We start from the raw sequence: 13,377 nt of genomic DNA on the forward strand, positions 1-13,377 counted from the left end.
CTTCGAGCTAATTCTGGAGTTTGCTTTTATCTGTTGAAATCTGTAAAAACAAATGTTATAAATGAGAGGGAGAGAATCTTGTTAAAGAGTATTTTTTTTTATAAAAAAAAACACCTCCTGAAAAATAGGAGTCCTCACGTGTGTGTGTGTGTGTGTGTGTGTGTGTGTGTGTGTATTTTCTTTCTACGGACCTGTGGGTGGAGCTCTAGCCTTGTTTTTATGTTTCACTTCGTCCTTAACTCTGCAAAGGGGGGCGGCCACGGCGCGCTGATTGACCCGTGGCTGCGTCAGTCGAAACGCGAAACTGCATCAGTCGAAACGCGTATGTGAGTGACTGTGCAAATTAGAAAAGGACCCCAGCTCTGCTGTGGGAAATATATATATTTTCCCAGGGCAGAGCTGGGGTCCTTTTCTAATTTGCACTCAATCACTCATTCTTGAATTAAACCAAGCAACACAAGACTTCCGTAGAAGCAGAAAAACAGTCCGCAACTGCAGCCCTCACCAAGTCTAAGCGTTTCGACTGACGCAGCCACGGGTCAATCAGAGCGCCGTGCCCGCCCCCCCTTTGCGGAGTTAAGGACGAAGTGAAACATAAAAACAAAGCTAGAGCTCCACCCACAGGTCCGTAGAAAGAAGGCGGAAACAAAAGGAGGAGGAGGAGGAAATGCGCGATGACGAAACGACGTCCCCGCTCAGTTTGGAGCAAGCCGGCCAATCGAGAAGCGCCGCGGAGAATTTTGAACGAAGTCGTCGCCTGAAAGACACAGGCACACACAAAAACCACCACCACCACCAACGGCTTTTTGGGTCGTCGCGCGCACTCGGTCACGCAGTTGAAGGCAGCTGAGGGAAAAAGAACGAGGAACGAACACACGCCCAGCAGAGGCAGGTTCGACGGTATTTCTCTGTCTGTAATGGCGGCGGGTGGGTGCGAGGGAGCCCGGCTGAAGGCCTCCGTTTGCGGTTCTCCGTTCGCCGCCGGCCGGCGGGTCGGGAGAGGGTAGGAAGAGAGAGATAAAGGATGGAAGCAGGGGGGAAATGGAGGCTCCCGCCATATACCTTACAAAGCGGAGCCTGGGGGTCATTTTGGGAACTGGAGAGGCCGTTTCTCCCGAGGGCGGCGGGCCTCTCGGGCTCTGACTGCTAAGAAACTGAAGGGGTCGGATTCGCGCTTAGTCCTGCTCTTGGAGCACACTTGTTTGAAAGGAGTGGCCGCTTAATAGTGGCCCGGGTTGGGTGCGACCCAGACGGCCCCGCAGTCGTCTGATAGGAGAATTGTAAAGTGGGAAGGTACCCTAAGGGTCATCTAGTCCAACCCCCCTCCTGCAACGCAGGAATAGGAAGCAGGACCGTTACGCGGTTGCGCACTGAAATCAAATCTAATAATAGTAATAATTTATTATTTACACCCCGCCCATCTAGCTGGGTTTCCCCTGCCACTCTGGGAAACATTAAAAAATTATCAAACATTAAAAACTTACCTAATCAGGGTTGCCTGCAGATGTCTTCTAAAAGTTAGATACAATGGTGCCTCTAGTTGCGGACTTAATCTGTCTCGGGGTGCCGTTTGCACCCCGAAAAGTCCACAACTAGAGTGCCTCTTCTGCGCATGTGCACGGTGCAACCGAGCGCTTCTGCGCAAGTGCGCAGACCGCTCATGTGCGGGCGGCGAACCCAGAAGTAAACACTTCCGGGTTTGCCGCATTTGTAAGCTGGAAGTCACTAATGAGTAGAATGCAACATGAGGTATGACTGTAGTTGTTTATTTCCTTGACATCTGATGGGAGGATAGGAGCCACTACTGAGAAGGCCCTCTGCCTGTTTCCCTGTAACCACTTCTCGCAATGAGGGAACCTGCAGAAGGCCCTTGGAGCTGGACCTCAGTGTCCGGGCTGAACGATGGGGGTGGAGATGCTCCTTAAGGTATACTGTGACAAGGCCATTTAGGGCTTTAAAGGTCAGCACCAACACTTTGAATCGTGCTCGGAAATGTACTGGGAGCCAATGTTGGTCTTTCAGGACTCGTGTTATGTGGTCTCGCTGGCCACTCCCAGTCACCCGTCCAGCTGCCGCATTCTGGATTAGTTGTAGTTTCTGGGTCACCTTCAAAGGCAGCCCCACTCTGGTGAGACAGTCCGCGGGCAGTTAGGGTCTCAGCCTGCATACCAGATGGAGCTGGTAGACAGCTGCCCTGGACACAGAATTGACCTGCGCCTCCGTGGACAGCTGTGAGTCCAAAATGACTCCCAGGCTGCGGATCAGGGATTCCCCCACACAAAGGTTCCAGGTTCAATCCATGGAATTTGATTTGATACTTGGGGGTGGGTTTTTTTTTTTTTTTTTTTTTGAGGAATGGTATCTGAAGGCAGAAGTTTGGAAAGAGTAAAGTCTACAGTGAATATAGACTCCAGAAGCTCAATTCAGGGATGGATGATAATATAATAATTATTATTATTTATACCCCACCCATGTGGCTGGGTTTCCCCAACCACTCTGGGAGGCTCTCAACAGAATAATAAAAACACAATAAAACATCACACATTAAAAAATTCCCTAAACAGGGCCTTCAGATGTCTTCTAAAGGTCAGATAGTTGTTTATTTTAGTAAGTCAGATAGTTATTTAGTTTAATAATAACAAGAGCAGCAATTGTGCTCTGTAGGTTTTTCTTTATACACTGCTTCTTTGTAAAAACAAAAAGCAAAAACGTCTTAAGTGGTTAGGGTCTGATATCGCTTTTCCTTTTCTTTTGCTTTTGTTTTTTGTTTTTTAAAGCAGATTATATACAGTATACAGTGGTGCCCTGCTAGACGAAAATAATTCGTCCTGCGAAAATTTTCGTCTAGCGGGTTTTTCGTCTTGCGGAGCGGCAATGACAGCCGCGCTCCGCAAAACGAAAAGAAAAAAAAAGACGAAAATTTTTCGTCTTGCGAGGCAGCCCCATAGACTTTTTCGTCTAGCGAGTTTTCCGTCTAGCGGGGCACCACTGTATGGGGAACACAGTTGCCCTACAGTATACTGAAGGGAAAGGGGGTTAATAAGAAATCTTATTAAGAAATATATTTTAAAATGGGTATTATTTCTAGGTGGTTTTGACCGTCTTGTTTTAACAAGTTGTAGTTCACAGTCTTTAAGACTACTGGTTCTGATTAAATAAGTATATTATTTCAAATTTATTATTTAAAATAATAGGTTTGCTCCAGTAAATCTTTATGTACTGTTGAAGAATGGGCCAAAATTACCTTTTTGGTACCATTTTATGATGCCAAACAAATAGCTGATAGATTGGGGGGGGGGGTTGTTAATATTTGATGGGATAAAGAGTCCTTTTTTATATATTGTAAGAAGCCTTTTAAATAAATATTTGTTAAACAGTAATCAGTTGTTTTTGTATTTTTTTAAGGTGGAAAATGACTAGAGAAAGGTGCTTGAAAAAGTCATTTAAGGACAGTCTGGAAGATATAAAAGAACGAATGAAAGAAAGGCGAAATAAAAAATGGGCACAGTTGGGCAAAACCAAGCAAGTCTTATCTGTCAACAGCAAAATTGCAAGTAAGAATTTTTTTAATACTGTATTTTATTCAAGTTTTTTCCAGAAATAGAAATCTTAGAAATTATTTCCATTTTTTTCCAGACAACTCATCTACACTGATGAAAAGCTTTCAAACAAACAATCGAGCATTAGCTCTGGCTTTGGAAGAGGAGAAGAGCAAACTGAGGGAAGCACAAGATACAATCCTGTATTTAAAGAGAGAATATCAGACTCTGAAATTTCAAGTGTTTGCCTTGCATAGAAAGCTGGCATTACAACAAGGAAAAGAGCATTCTGAGGTATTTATCTTAACACATGTTGTACATATATACAGTGGTGCCCCGCTAGACGAAAAACTCGCTAGACGAAGGCATTCGTCTAGCGGAAGGCAGCCCCACAAGATGAAAAAGTCTATGGGGCTGCCTCGCAAGACGAAAAAAATTTTGTCTTTTTTTTTTCGTCTAGCAAAAACGCGGCTTGCGTTGCCGCTTCGCTAGACGAAAATTTTCGCAGGTCGAATTATTTTCGTCTAGCGGGGCACCACTGTAATGGCCTTTTAAAATACAGGCGGCAATTGTTTTAGGTGCGTCGAATTGACACATAAATTGCTGATGCACATGGGACCCAGGAACAGAACCCCTGTGTGAAATGGTTGCTGCAACTGCAGAAAAATTAGTATGTTATGGAATTCTTATTGAGAACCATTGTGATAAAGTTTAAAGTTGCTTTTAATCCAGTTCCAAACTTAGGTGTAACATTGAATAAGTGGAGACTGTATGATTAGTGTTAGATGAAAAGGATGTTGCTTTGTATTGTTGTTGTATTGATAATAGTTAGAGCCATGCTTCTTTAAAATATTACCTGGTGGACTCACTCACATATGCAAGTGGAATGGCTACTGACTGAAACCCTGAAAGAGGTTGCAGAAAGGAACCCTGGGGGATGATATTTTAGTAGATATTTACAGGATAGCCTGCTTTGGCTTTTGTAGCCCTACTTGGTATAATGCTTTACAGAATTGTATTTTATAGGAACAACCAGTGCTTTTTTTCTTAAAAAAATAAATAAATGTTTAGGGGGTACTCTAAGAAAATCAGCATTTCATATTTCAAATTGGGAAAAATAAATACAGTAAATGGACAAAAGTACAAAGATTCACAAAATGTTTAGGGGTATGCGTACCCCTAGAAAAAAAGTACTGGGAACAACACATCAGTTGTTGAGAGTTTCTTCCAGGGGTTAAAGCAAGCAGTATGTTTATAGGACACATGATTTAGTCCCTTCATTCAGACTGCTCAATAAGACAGTGGTCATACCTTTTTATTAAAATTAGACAAGAACAGCAGGCAGAATGTATTTTATTTTGATATTTATCACTTCATACCAGAATCAGAAGGAGTTTTGAAGTAATTTGCAAGAAGAATAAAACACAATCTGTAAATAAATCCCTTAAAATGTTACAAATATGCTAAACGTGTTTATCCAAAGAATTACCTAAAAGCACAGAATATCCAATTCAGCAGAAAACACAAATGACTACAAAAAGAAACCACATAAAACCAGATCATTAGTGATGCCCCAATGCCTAGCGGAAAAAAGTTACTTATTTGTCTATTGCCAAAAAGATGACAGTGTTTGTGGCAGACAAGCTTTTCATAACTGGGGACTATCAAAGAAAATGCTTGTTCACTTGTTGTCACCCTACTGACATACCTTGGGTGGGGCACACAGATGAGGACCTCACACTTCTTATTTCAAGGTTTGGGTTGGTTCATATGGGGAAGGGTGGTCCTTGAGAATGTGACCTGTGGTAGCAGATAACTTGTATAATAAACAAGAAATAGAAACCACAATTTCGTGTTCATTTTATTTCTAAACAAGCTCAATGCTTGTATTGTAACTATATCAATTAACTCTTTTTGTTTCTGTTAGACTAGATTAATTGCTTTGAAGGAGATTATTTCTAAAGTTGTTCAAGATCTACTCAATGCAACAAGTCTTCTTGGTTCAGCAAATAATCAATACAACACGGCTCTTGTAAGTCTTTTTCCCATCCTTGTATTTGTATGTTACTTTGTGACTTTAGACTGTTACCAGTTCTGCATCCATTACTTATATACTTGAGTATAAGCCTAGTTTTTCAGCACATTTTTGTGCTGAAAAAGCTGCCCTCGGCTTATACTTGAGTGAGGCGCCGGCGGGCGGTGGGGGCGGCGAGAAAGAAGCCCTTTCTCTCCACTCGTGCCGCCACCCGCTCTCCCCAGTCAACCATTCCTTAAGAAGCATACAAGAACAGCGGTTCTTTACTCTCCCCAGGCAGCTTGTTCCATTCCTGAACTGCTCGCATAAATGCAAACTTGGCAAAGGAGGAAGAGGAAGGAGCAGCCCAAAGGGCTACTATCGGGCTGCTCGTTCCTCCTCCTCCTCCACAGCGGCAAAGGTGAACCGGCTTATACTTGAGTCAATAAGCTTTCCCAGGTTTTTGTGGGAAAATTAGGTGCCTCGGTTTATATTCGGGTCGGCTTATATTCAGGTATATACGGTAAGATAATTGCTTAAATATTCATGTCAAGAGTTGTTGCCCAAAACAAAATATTTTGCTGTTTTACTTAAAACAGAAGCCTGTTACTGTCCAATAGTTTGCCGCATAAGCTGCAGCTGGGAGCCACGTTTTCAGACATCTCACTTTATTATATGTTTCATATATGGTTCACTCAGTAAAATTTTCAGCATAATATCTTGAATTTTTACAGAACCAGACTCTCAGTGCCTCCAATGCTAAAGAGTGTGATTCTAGCAATGTAAGAAGCCAAGATTCCCTGTAAGTATACTTAATATATTTCAATTTTTCTAACCTGGTTTTTTCCCTTCAAAACAAAATCAAGAAACTTGCATCAATAAAATATATTTTAGATTGTGTTTTATACACATAGGCACACACACACACACACACATGCTATGATAATTGAAAATGGTTTCTGTTAACTTAATTGATCACTTCCCTGCCCCCCCAAAAAAGGTTGCTGTGGGATAAGAAGAAAGGTTTTCTCATGTTGGCTGATAGTTCTTGAATTTCAAGATCTCTTCTCTAGAAAGCCTATATATTTGATTATGAAAACTATTCCATGGATATATGTAATAAAGATTATAGTCCATATAATCAGAGCACTGAGTCAAAATTATGTGATGAGGGCAACCCAAAAAGTGGAAGATGCAGGGTGTGTGAGAAGAGCTTAGACTTCTGTGTCTCTCAATTATGAAATAAAATGATTAGAATTGAGAAAATGACCAGTTAACAATGCCAAGTTCAAAAATGTTCCCATAGATCTGAAATTATGGTTCAGGAAAGTGTGATAGGGTAGCATGAACCCAACCATATTCTGCAACCATATTTTCTTGATAATCATCAGGGTTTGTCTGTGGGCTGGAGTTTTGACTGAGTATAGGCCAAAGAATCAGGACCAAAGAGCAATCTGGCAAACGAGGAAGCAGAACCCAAGAGGCAAGTTCAGGACCAGAAACACAAGGCTCACTCTTAACAAAGCACCACTGAGACAGGAAGCCCTCATACATTTCTTCCTGACCTGGAGAAAGCAGTGGTTAATGTGGGAATACGCTTTAGCGTCTCCCGTGCGTGCAGCCGCCGCACTGATCCTTCCGCGCTGCCACGCACAGAAGGAAAAAGATCAGGCAAGGACATGGTGCTGGAGCTGGGATCCCTCTGCTCCAGCTAAAGCGCGCCAAAAAAGCCTCTAGTTAACGGTTATTAAGGCTGTTTCCCGCCCGGAGGGGCTTGTTAATGCATAGTTGTAATTGGTTGGTGTTATGCTGATGACGATGTACAAAACGCTAATAAATAGCCCCTGCCTCAGTTTGAGGCGACGGAGAGCTCGCTCGCTACCAGTGAGTGCACTTCAAGAGTTGACTGCAGTCTATTTTATTTTCGGCCTCCTGCTACTTCGGCCGCCTTTTGCTTTTCTTGCTGCCTATCGCTTCTTCAGCCCTCTTCAATTCCTCCAAAACCTCACGACCTTCATGACCAGTTGGAGCAGGTTACTCCAACAACTGGTTATCCCAACAGGTTAGCCTGCATGAGTGAAGTGAAATCTTGTTCCAGGTTTCCACAGAGAGGGTGGAGTAAGGAAGATCACAACAGGAGGCATATTTTAGCAGTTTCTGACAGTGTTATTTCTTTAGAACAACTGTACTTTACCACCAAGTAAAGCAATTTTTTTTAAAAAAACATATTTTTATTAAAAATTTCTTGGTTTACAAAAGTGTGTGCAATGTCTCTTTTTTCAAATTACATTTTCTACAGATGAGTTTCATTTGTTGGGACATTAGTGTTACATTAGGAAGAAAAGGGAAAGAGGTGGAGGGGGTGGGGTCAACAGGATGTTTCTTAGAAAGTGTGTTTTAATGCCGTTTTTAATTAAAACCTTTTCCCTGTCCAAAGCCAATTTGAAGTTGAGAAAACTACCGGTAACTGCCAAGTAGCTTTGTATTTCATTCTCAAGCACATATTCCTGGAATATACCTTTGTTTACAAGAGTGACGGTTCTCATTCAGTTTTAATTTTGGAAACCTTATAAGACCCTTAATTTTTCTTGTGGGGTGTGTATATCAAAACTGCTGATGAGAATTTGCTCTTAAAATAATTCAGTGAATTTCACCTTTCCCCCCTTAGGGCACATCTAAGGCATATCCTTTCTGTAGATGCAAGCAAGCCAGATAAAACATCTGGAACAGAATTAAAAGATAATACAGATACAAATTATTCAGATGTTGCAGCTGATTCTCAGCAAGATGTTATGACTGAAGATGTTTTTTCAACATCAGAGATGGATACAGGTAGGTAATCCTGCATTTAAGCTTCTAAACATGGATCAAAGGCTTTACTATTAAAGAGCATTGACTGGGTTCTAAAGAACTGCTGATTCTGCATACCTTATATTCTGTTTCTTAAACCATGTGCTTCTTTCGAAGCTGGATGTTAAAAGCAGATTACAATATTACTTGGGAGGTTTGCTTATTGCAATGGGAGCGAGGAGTATGCCTTTCCTGTCTTAGGAACACCTAAAGTAGCTGTTTGGATTCTGGTCACAGGTAGCAGCATAACATCAAAGAAGTTTCATAATCTTGTGCAGAGCTCTTTCCTTGTATGTGCCATAACTGCACTGTTTATGATAGGCGTCCTTCTGCTGACAGAAGGCTCATTAATTTAGCAAAGCCTCCTGTCAGTGGAATTGAGGCAATCTTCAGTGAGGCAGCCCCTCCAGAGCAGGTAGCAGTGGAGTTGAGGATGCTGGGGAAGATTCATTTACAATTGCCTTAATCTCTGTTCTGCTGACAGAAGGCTCTACTGAATCAAAGATTTGACAGGGATATCAACTGGTTTGCAAACAATGCATTTTTAATTAAACATTTTAAGTCAAATTTGCTGCCTTTAATACTCAGGCATGAGATAGTGGGACATAAATGTACATACAGATTTGGCATAATCATTTGGCATAATCAACCAATTCTCACAGGACTCAGTTCTGCAGTTCTCTTTCCCGTTCTGCACAGCTTTGGCAAAGTACTTGTAATGAGGTGAAAATGTGGAAACAGCAAGTTCACAGATTTCTGTTGTAATTCTCTATACACAGGCATTATTGGTAAATGATGTATACTTCTGTATCGGTTTTATAATTAATAAGAATAATAATGATTTTATTATTATAACTTTTCAATCTGATGGACCAATCTGCCAAACCTTACTAACCATATTTAGCATCTATTTTTTTTCTCTGTGGTATTCTGGTAACTATTTAATAGCTTTGGTGGATGGTTCTGGATACTCGCTATATATTTTTAAGCTTCCCTACAGAATTGACACACATTATTTTAAATTACCAGGTTGGCAAACTAGTTCCCACTGTCATATGGAGTATGAGAACAGAAATGAAGAGAACATGCAATTTGTTAGTAGCTTACTAAAAAATGTATCTATCCGCCGTCACTACTCCAGGATCAAAACCCAGAATCCATTTGATGCATCTGATGGTAGCAGTCCAGAAGTACTTGAGCAGATAACAGAATGTTGCCAACAAGATAAACCTGACCCTGAATCAGGCTTGGTGAAAAATAATGAACAATATGAAGAAACTTACGTTTCTCAAGAGAAACATAAGAGAAACACAGACAAAACTTTGGAACAGCCTAATGTGTTACCTGAATCAAGTACCCCAACAGCAGCCCCCAAACAAACTGATTTTAAAATCGTTGGAGGTTCTCAAACACACAAAGAGAGAGACCAGAAAAGAAAATTGGAAACAAAAACTAGATCCAGGACAAGGTCCAGAAAAGAGAGAAGCCATAATAGGAAGTGCTGTTCCAAAGAAAAAACAGATAGATCAACTGGTTCCAATGATGCTTATGATTTTGTTTTTGAGGAGTGTGTCCATATCACACCATTCCGACAAAACAAAGTTGAAGAGAATAACACCCAAGAAAAAAATAATAGAGAAGAAACAAAAACTTCTTGTAACGAATCATTTACTTCAGAAGAGGACTCTGATGATAGTCAGTATGTGCCTTGCATGAAAAAATCCAGGAAAAGTTTAGAATACACAACTGATGGCAGCCCAAGACACACAAGGCAACAATCAAGGAACGTTGTGAATGAACAGCATGGCAGTAGTCCTGATGGGAAAAACAGGAATACTAAAAAATCTGATAATTCTGCAGATAAGGAAAATGTTGAAGGTAAAGTTATAATTATGTTTTGAAAAAATCTGTATGTGAATAAGCATAGAGATACTGACAGCTAACTCTGAAAAGTTGGGAAATTAAATTTGAGTGAACACAATAGGATTTCTCTTTGGCTGCAAAAAGGATAAATCTAATTTGCACAAGTGGAATTCCTTTGCACAAAATGGAATGCCACAACTGGATATTTCCTGTAGGTTTTTCTCCACTTTAGAATTGCCAGGAAGAGGGCTAACTAGACCAGCAGTTTTCAACTTTTTTGAGTACGGTACACAGCTCCCTTCACCAACCACATTCTTTCTGTGGCTCTGCTGTGGAAGCCACTTACACTGGGATTGTTACAGGATGTGTATAAGTGAGGATTTTCTCATTCTGCCCCCAACCCTTTTTGGCACCATTTTTGGTGTGCATGTAAGTGGGAGCGCATGTGCCGACAGGAACCCAAGCAATGCCACTGCTTTGCAGGGCTGAGCTGACGCACTCCACCTGGCAGCCCCTGTCTGCCTTTCCTGAAATTAGCATGCACATAATGGGTGGGATGGAGAGGGCAAAACCAGATTAAGATCAGAAGCAGAAATATTTTGTCATTATGGGGAGAGAAACTGAGAAACATACACATTCTGACATGGTCCTTTCCTGCAACATTCTCCCTGTCCCCATAAAGCTGGGTGACTGTTAAGGGGGGGGGGTTGCCTGGGGGGAGAGGTAGAGAAGAAGAGGGGCAAAGAATGTTGGAGGTAGAAGGAGTGAGAAACACAGAAGACACTCACTTTCAGGGTTATTTTTAAATCCCTCATAGAACACACATCCAGGCACACACATCAAGCTACTTTGCTATTTTCTTGCATTTCTCATGCCCTCTGTGTAAAACTATGGAACTGTTAATCACTGAAGTTGGGGAGGATTTTTGTTGGAGATTCTAAGAAGATAAATAGTCATGCAAAAAGTGTTTCCACTTTATTTGCCACTTTTATTTCAGGAAGATAATGAGCTGCAAGTTAAAGCTGCCGGTTGCCCTAACGTTCCCCAGAAAGAAAGACATAATGCAGGAAGATACGGGCTGCAAGTTAATGAAAGGATGGCCCCCAGGGCTCCCCTAAACGTTCCTCAAGTCCATGGTGCCACAGCACACCGGTGGAAAACCAATGAACTAGACACAAACATGCTCATGTTCTTACATTTTGTCTCCCAATGAAGAGCACTCACTCTCGAGCTTCCCAGAGGGAGAAAGAATAGCCATACTCCTTTTCCTGATTGATTTGCACATCATAAGCTGTTAAAAAATGACTAAAAGAAAACACATAAATTGTGCACATTTAGTTTTAGTCTTATAACCTGTATAATGTGGGAAAGCAACATGTGGGCCAGATACTCGATTGCCCCACCTCCCACAGGCAAATATGGAAAGTTCAAAGGATTTCCTGGTTTTGAACTCCCATTTGTAGGCATGGTTTGAAATCAATTGTAACCGCAAATGGAATTTCAAGGGGGCTCAGTGGCAGTCAATAGGCAATTGTCTGCAAGCCTTGGCTGCGCTATGGAGTTCCTGACAAGGATATTCTTAGTGTAGCTGATCCCAGTGTGATTCCCCACTCAAAGGAACAACCGGGAGATCACAAAACTGATTCTTCCTTTGAAGCTGCATCCTTACCTGCCCCATGCATAATGTCAGGCTGGCGTGGTTTGGTGAAAATGGCTTCATGGACCGAATTGCTATAGCCCAACCCTACAAATGTTTAGACAACTCGGAGCCATGGCTTAAAAGCTTAGTGCAGATTTTATATGCATGTGGCAGTGGTTTTCCAGCAAGAGCCAAGTCTGGTTTTATCATGAATATTGGTTGTTGTCATCTTAAAAATTGAATAAACTTAACATTCTGCAGAATTCATATACAGAGCTTTACCAATATTAAAGTGTTGTTTGGAGCCACAGGAAGAGGGGTTTGTTTAAAACTTATTCATTGCTGTCATGACCATTTAAACATTTTTCCCCTAGCAGATAAACCATCTAGGGCTCTTCAGAAATGTCATCCCTGCTTTGCTGATATTACCAATTTCGAATCAACTTCTATCCAAACTAGAGTTTCTCACCCACTGATGAGTAATGAAATAAAAGGTACTCCTCGACAGAAACGTAGATGTACTGATCGTGTGAGCTATAAGGAACCAAGTCTCATTAGGTCAGTATATTTATTTTTAAATGGATATGCACCAGTTTCTTTCAGAAATTTGTTGTATAATTCAGTTTAGAAATATATTTTGAATTTAAATCCAACCTTGCTTATGAATCTGACTTGCTTATGAATTTAGTTATGAGGCAAAGTAAGATTACATGAATGCTTTCAAACTAATGTACTATTTTGCTTTGATAGGAAGCTCAGAAGAGGAGACCCTTTTACAGATAACATATTTCTGAATTCTCCAATTTTTAAACAGAAAAAGCGCCACAATTCTCTTACAAAGAAATCACTGCCCAGATCTAATGAGGTATTTGAATGCGTTGGTTGATTTTAATAACATTTTTAGGGAACAAACCTTTTAACTTGACAATTTAAGTAGTTGAATTGATATAAAGGTAAAGTGTATTTGCTGAAATATTATTACTGGAAAATCTTAACTATGTTTGTACATAAAACGGCTTTTAGATTTTAACACACCCTGGCCCAACACAACACACATACAGTTGCAATTTATGTAATATATAAACAACTAGATTTTATATTAAAAATTGTAAATATCAAATTTGTTGATGTATTTAGTGTCTTTTTCTAGTTTCTTGTTACGCAGGAAATGGGAATTTCTTTTTGCTTGAAATGTAGATTAATTCTACTTTTATAGCAAATTTTAAGATTACAGATTTAACTGTTGAAAGTCTTTGTAGTGTTTTCTAAAAGATTATATTGAAATAAAATGTGTTGATGTTTTTGAAAAAGACAGCTATTTTAGTTTGCTATCTCAGTAGTGCTATTCCAGCATCCCTTCCTTTGTGTTTGTTCCGATGTTTCACTTTAACTGTATAAGGATAGCACAGCTATCTTAAGAAGATTCCAAGATGCATTCTTACTCAGTTAATTGGAAGTAAACCCTACTGAAC

At 40.6% G+C, this 13,377-nt stretch overlaps 1 protein-coding gene across 5 annotated transcripts; it reads left to right on the forward strand.

The window, feature by feature from the left end:
* The first annotated feature begins 726 nt into the window (after positions 1 to 726).
* SGO1 (shugoshin 1) lies at positions 727 to 13,025 on the forward strand. Of its 5 annotated transcripts, none has more exons than XM_033165478.1 (9): positions 727 to 892; positions 3,406 to 3,554; positions 3,637 to 3,833; positions 5,467 to 5,571; positions 6,288 to 6,355; positions 8,222 to 8,385; positions 9,433 to 10,281; positions 12,283 to 12,463; positions 12,656 to 13,025. In XM_033165478.1, the coding sequence occupies exons 2-9, from the start codon at positions 3,413 to 3,415 to the stop codon at positions 12,789 to 12,791; spliced, it is 1,842 nt and encodes a 613-aa protein (XP_033021369.1). In that variant the 5' UTR covers positions 727 to 892; positions 3,406 to 3,412; the 3' UTR covers positions 12,792 to 13,025. The 5 variants fall into 5 exon arrangements, with proteins under 5 accessions (XP_033021369.1, XP_033021365.1, XP_033021368.1 ...); XM_033165474.1 differs by having other exon boundaries at positions 728 to 892; positions 12,280 to 12,463; XM_033165477.1 differs by having other exon boundaries at positions 728 to 888; positions 12,280 to 12,463.
* Positions 13,026 to 13,377: the final 352 nt, after the last annotated feature.

The sequence above is a fragment of the Lacerta agilis genome, chromosome 12 (genome assembly GCF_009819535.1).
Source record: "Lacerta agilis isolate rLacAgi1 chromosome 12, rLacAgi1.pri, whole genome shotgun sequence".
NCBI classification, from domain to species: Eukaryota; Metazoa; Chordata; class Lepidosauria; order Squamata; family Lacertidae; genus Lacerta; species Lacerta agilis.

Bases quoted from the DNA above. Each gene is read 5' to 3' on its own strand.
- SGO1 (XM_033165474.1), top strand. From the start codon at position 3,413: ATGACTAGAGAAAGGTGCTTGAAAAAGTCATTTAAGGACAGTCTGGAA. The intron at 3,834-5,466 runs GTATTTATCTTA...TGTTTCTGTTAG, and splicing joins AAGGAAAAGAGCATTCTGAG to ACTAGATTAATTGCTTTGAA. The intron at 6,356-8,221 runs GTAAGTATACTT...TTCCCCCCTTAG, and splicing joins GTAAGAAGCCAAGATTCCCT to GGCACATCTAAGGCATATCC.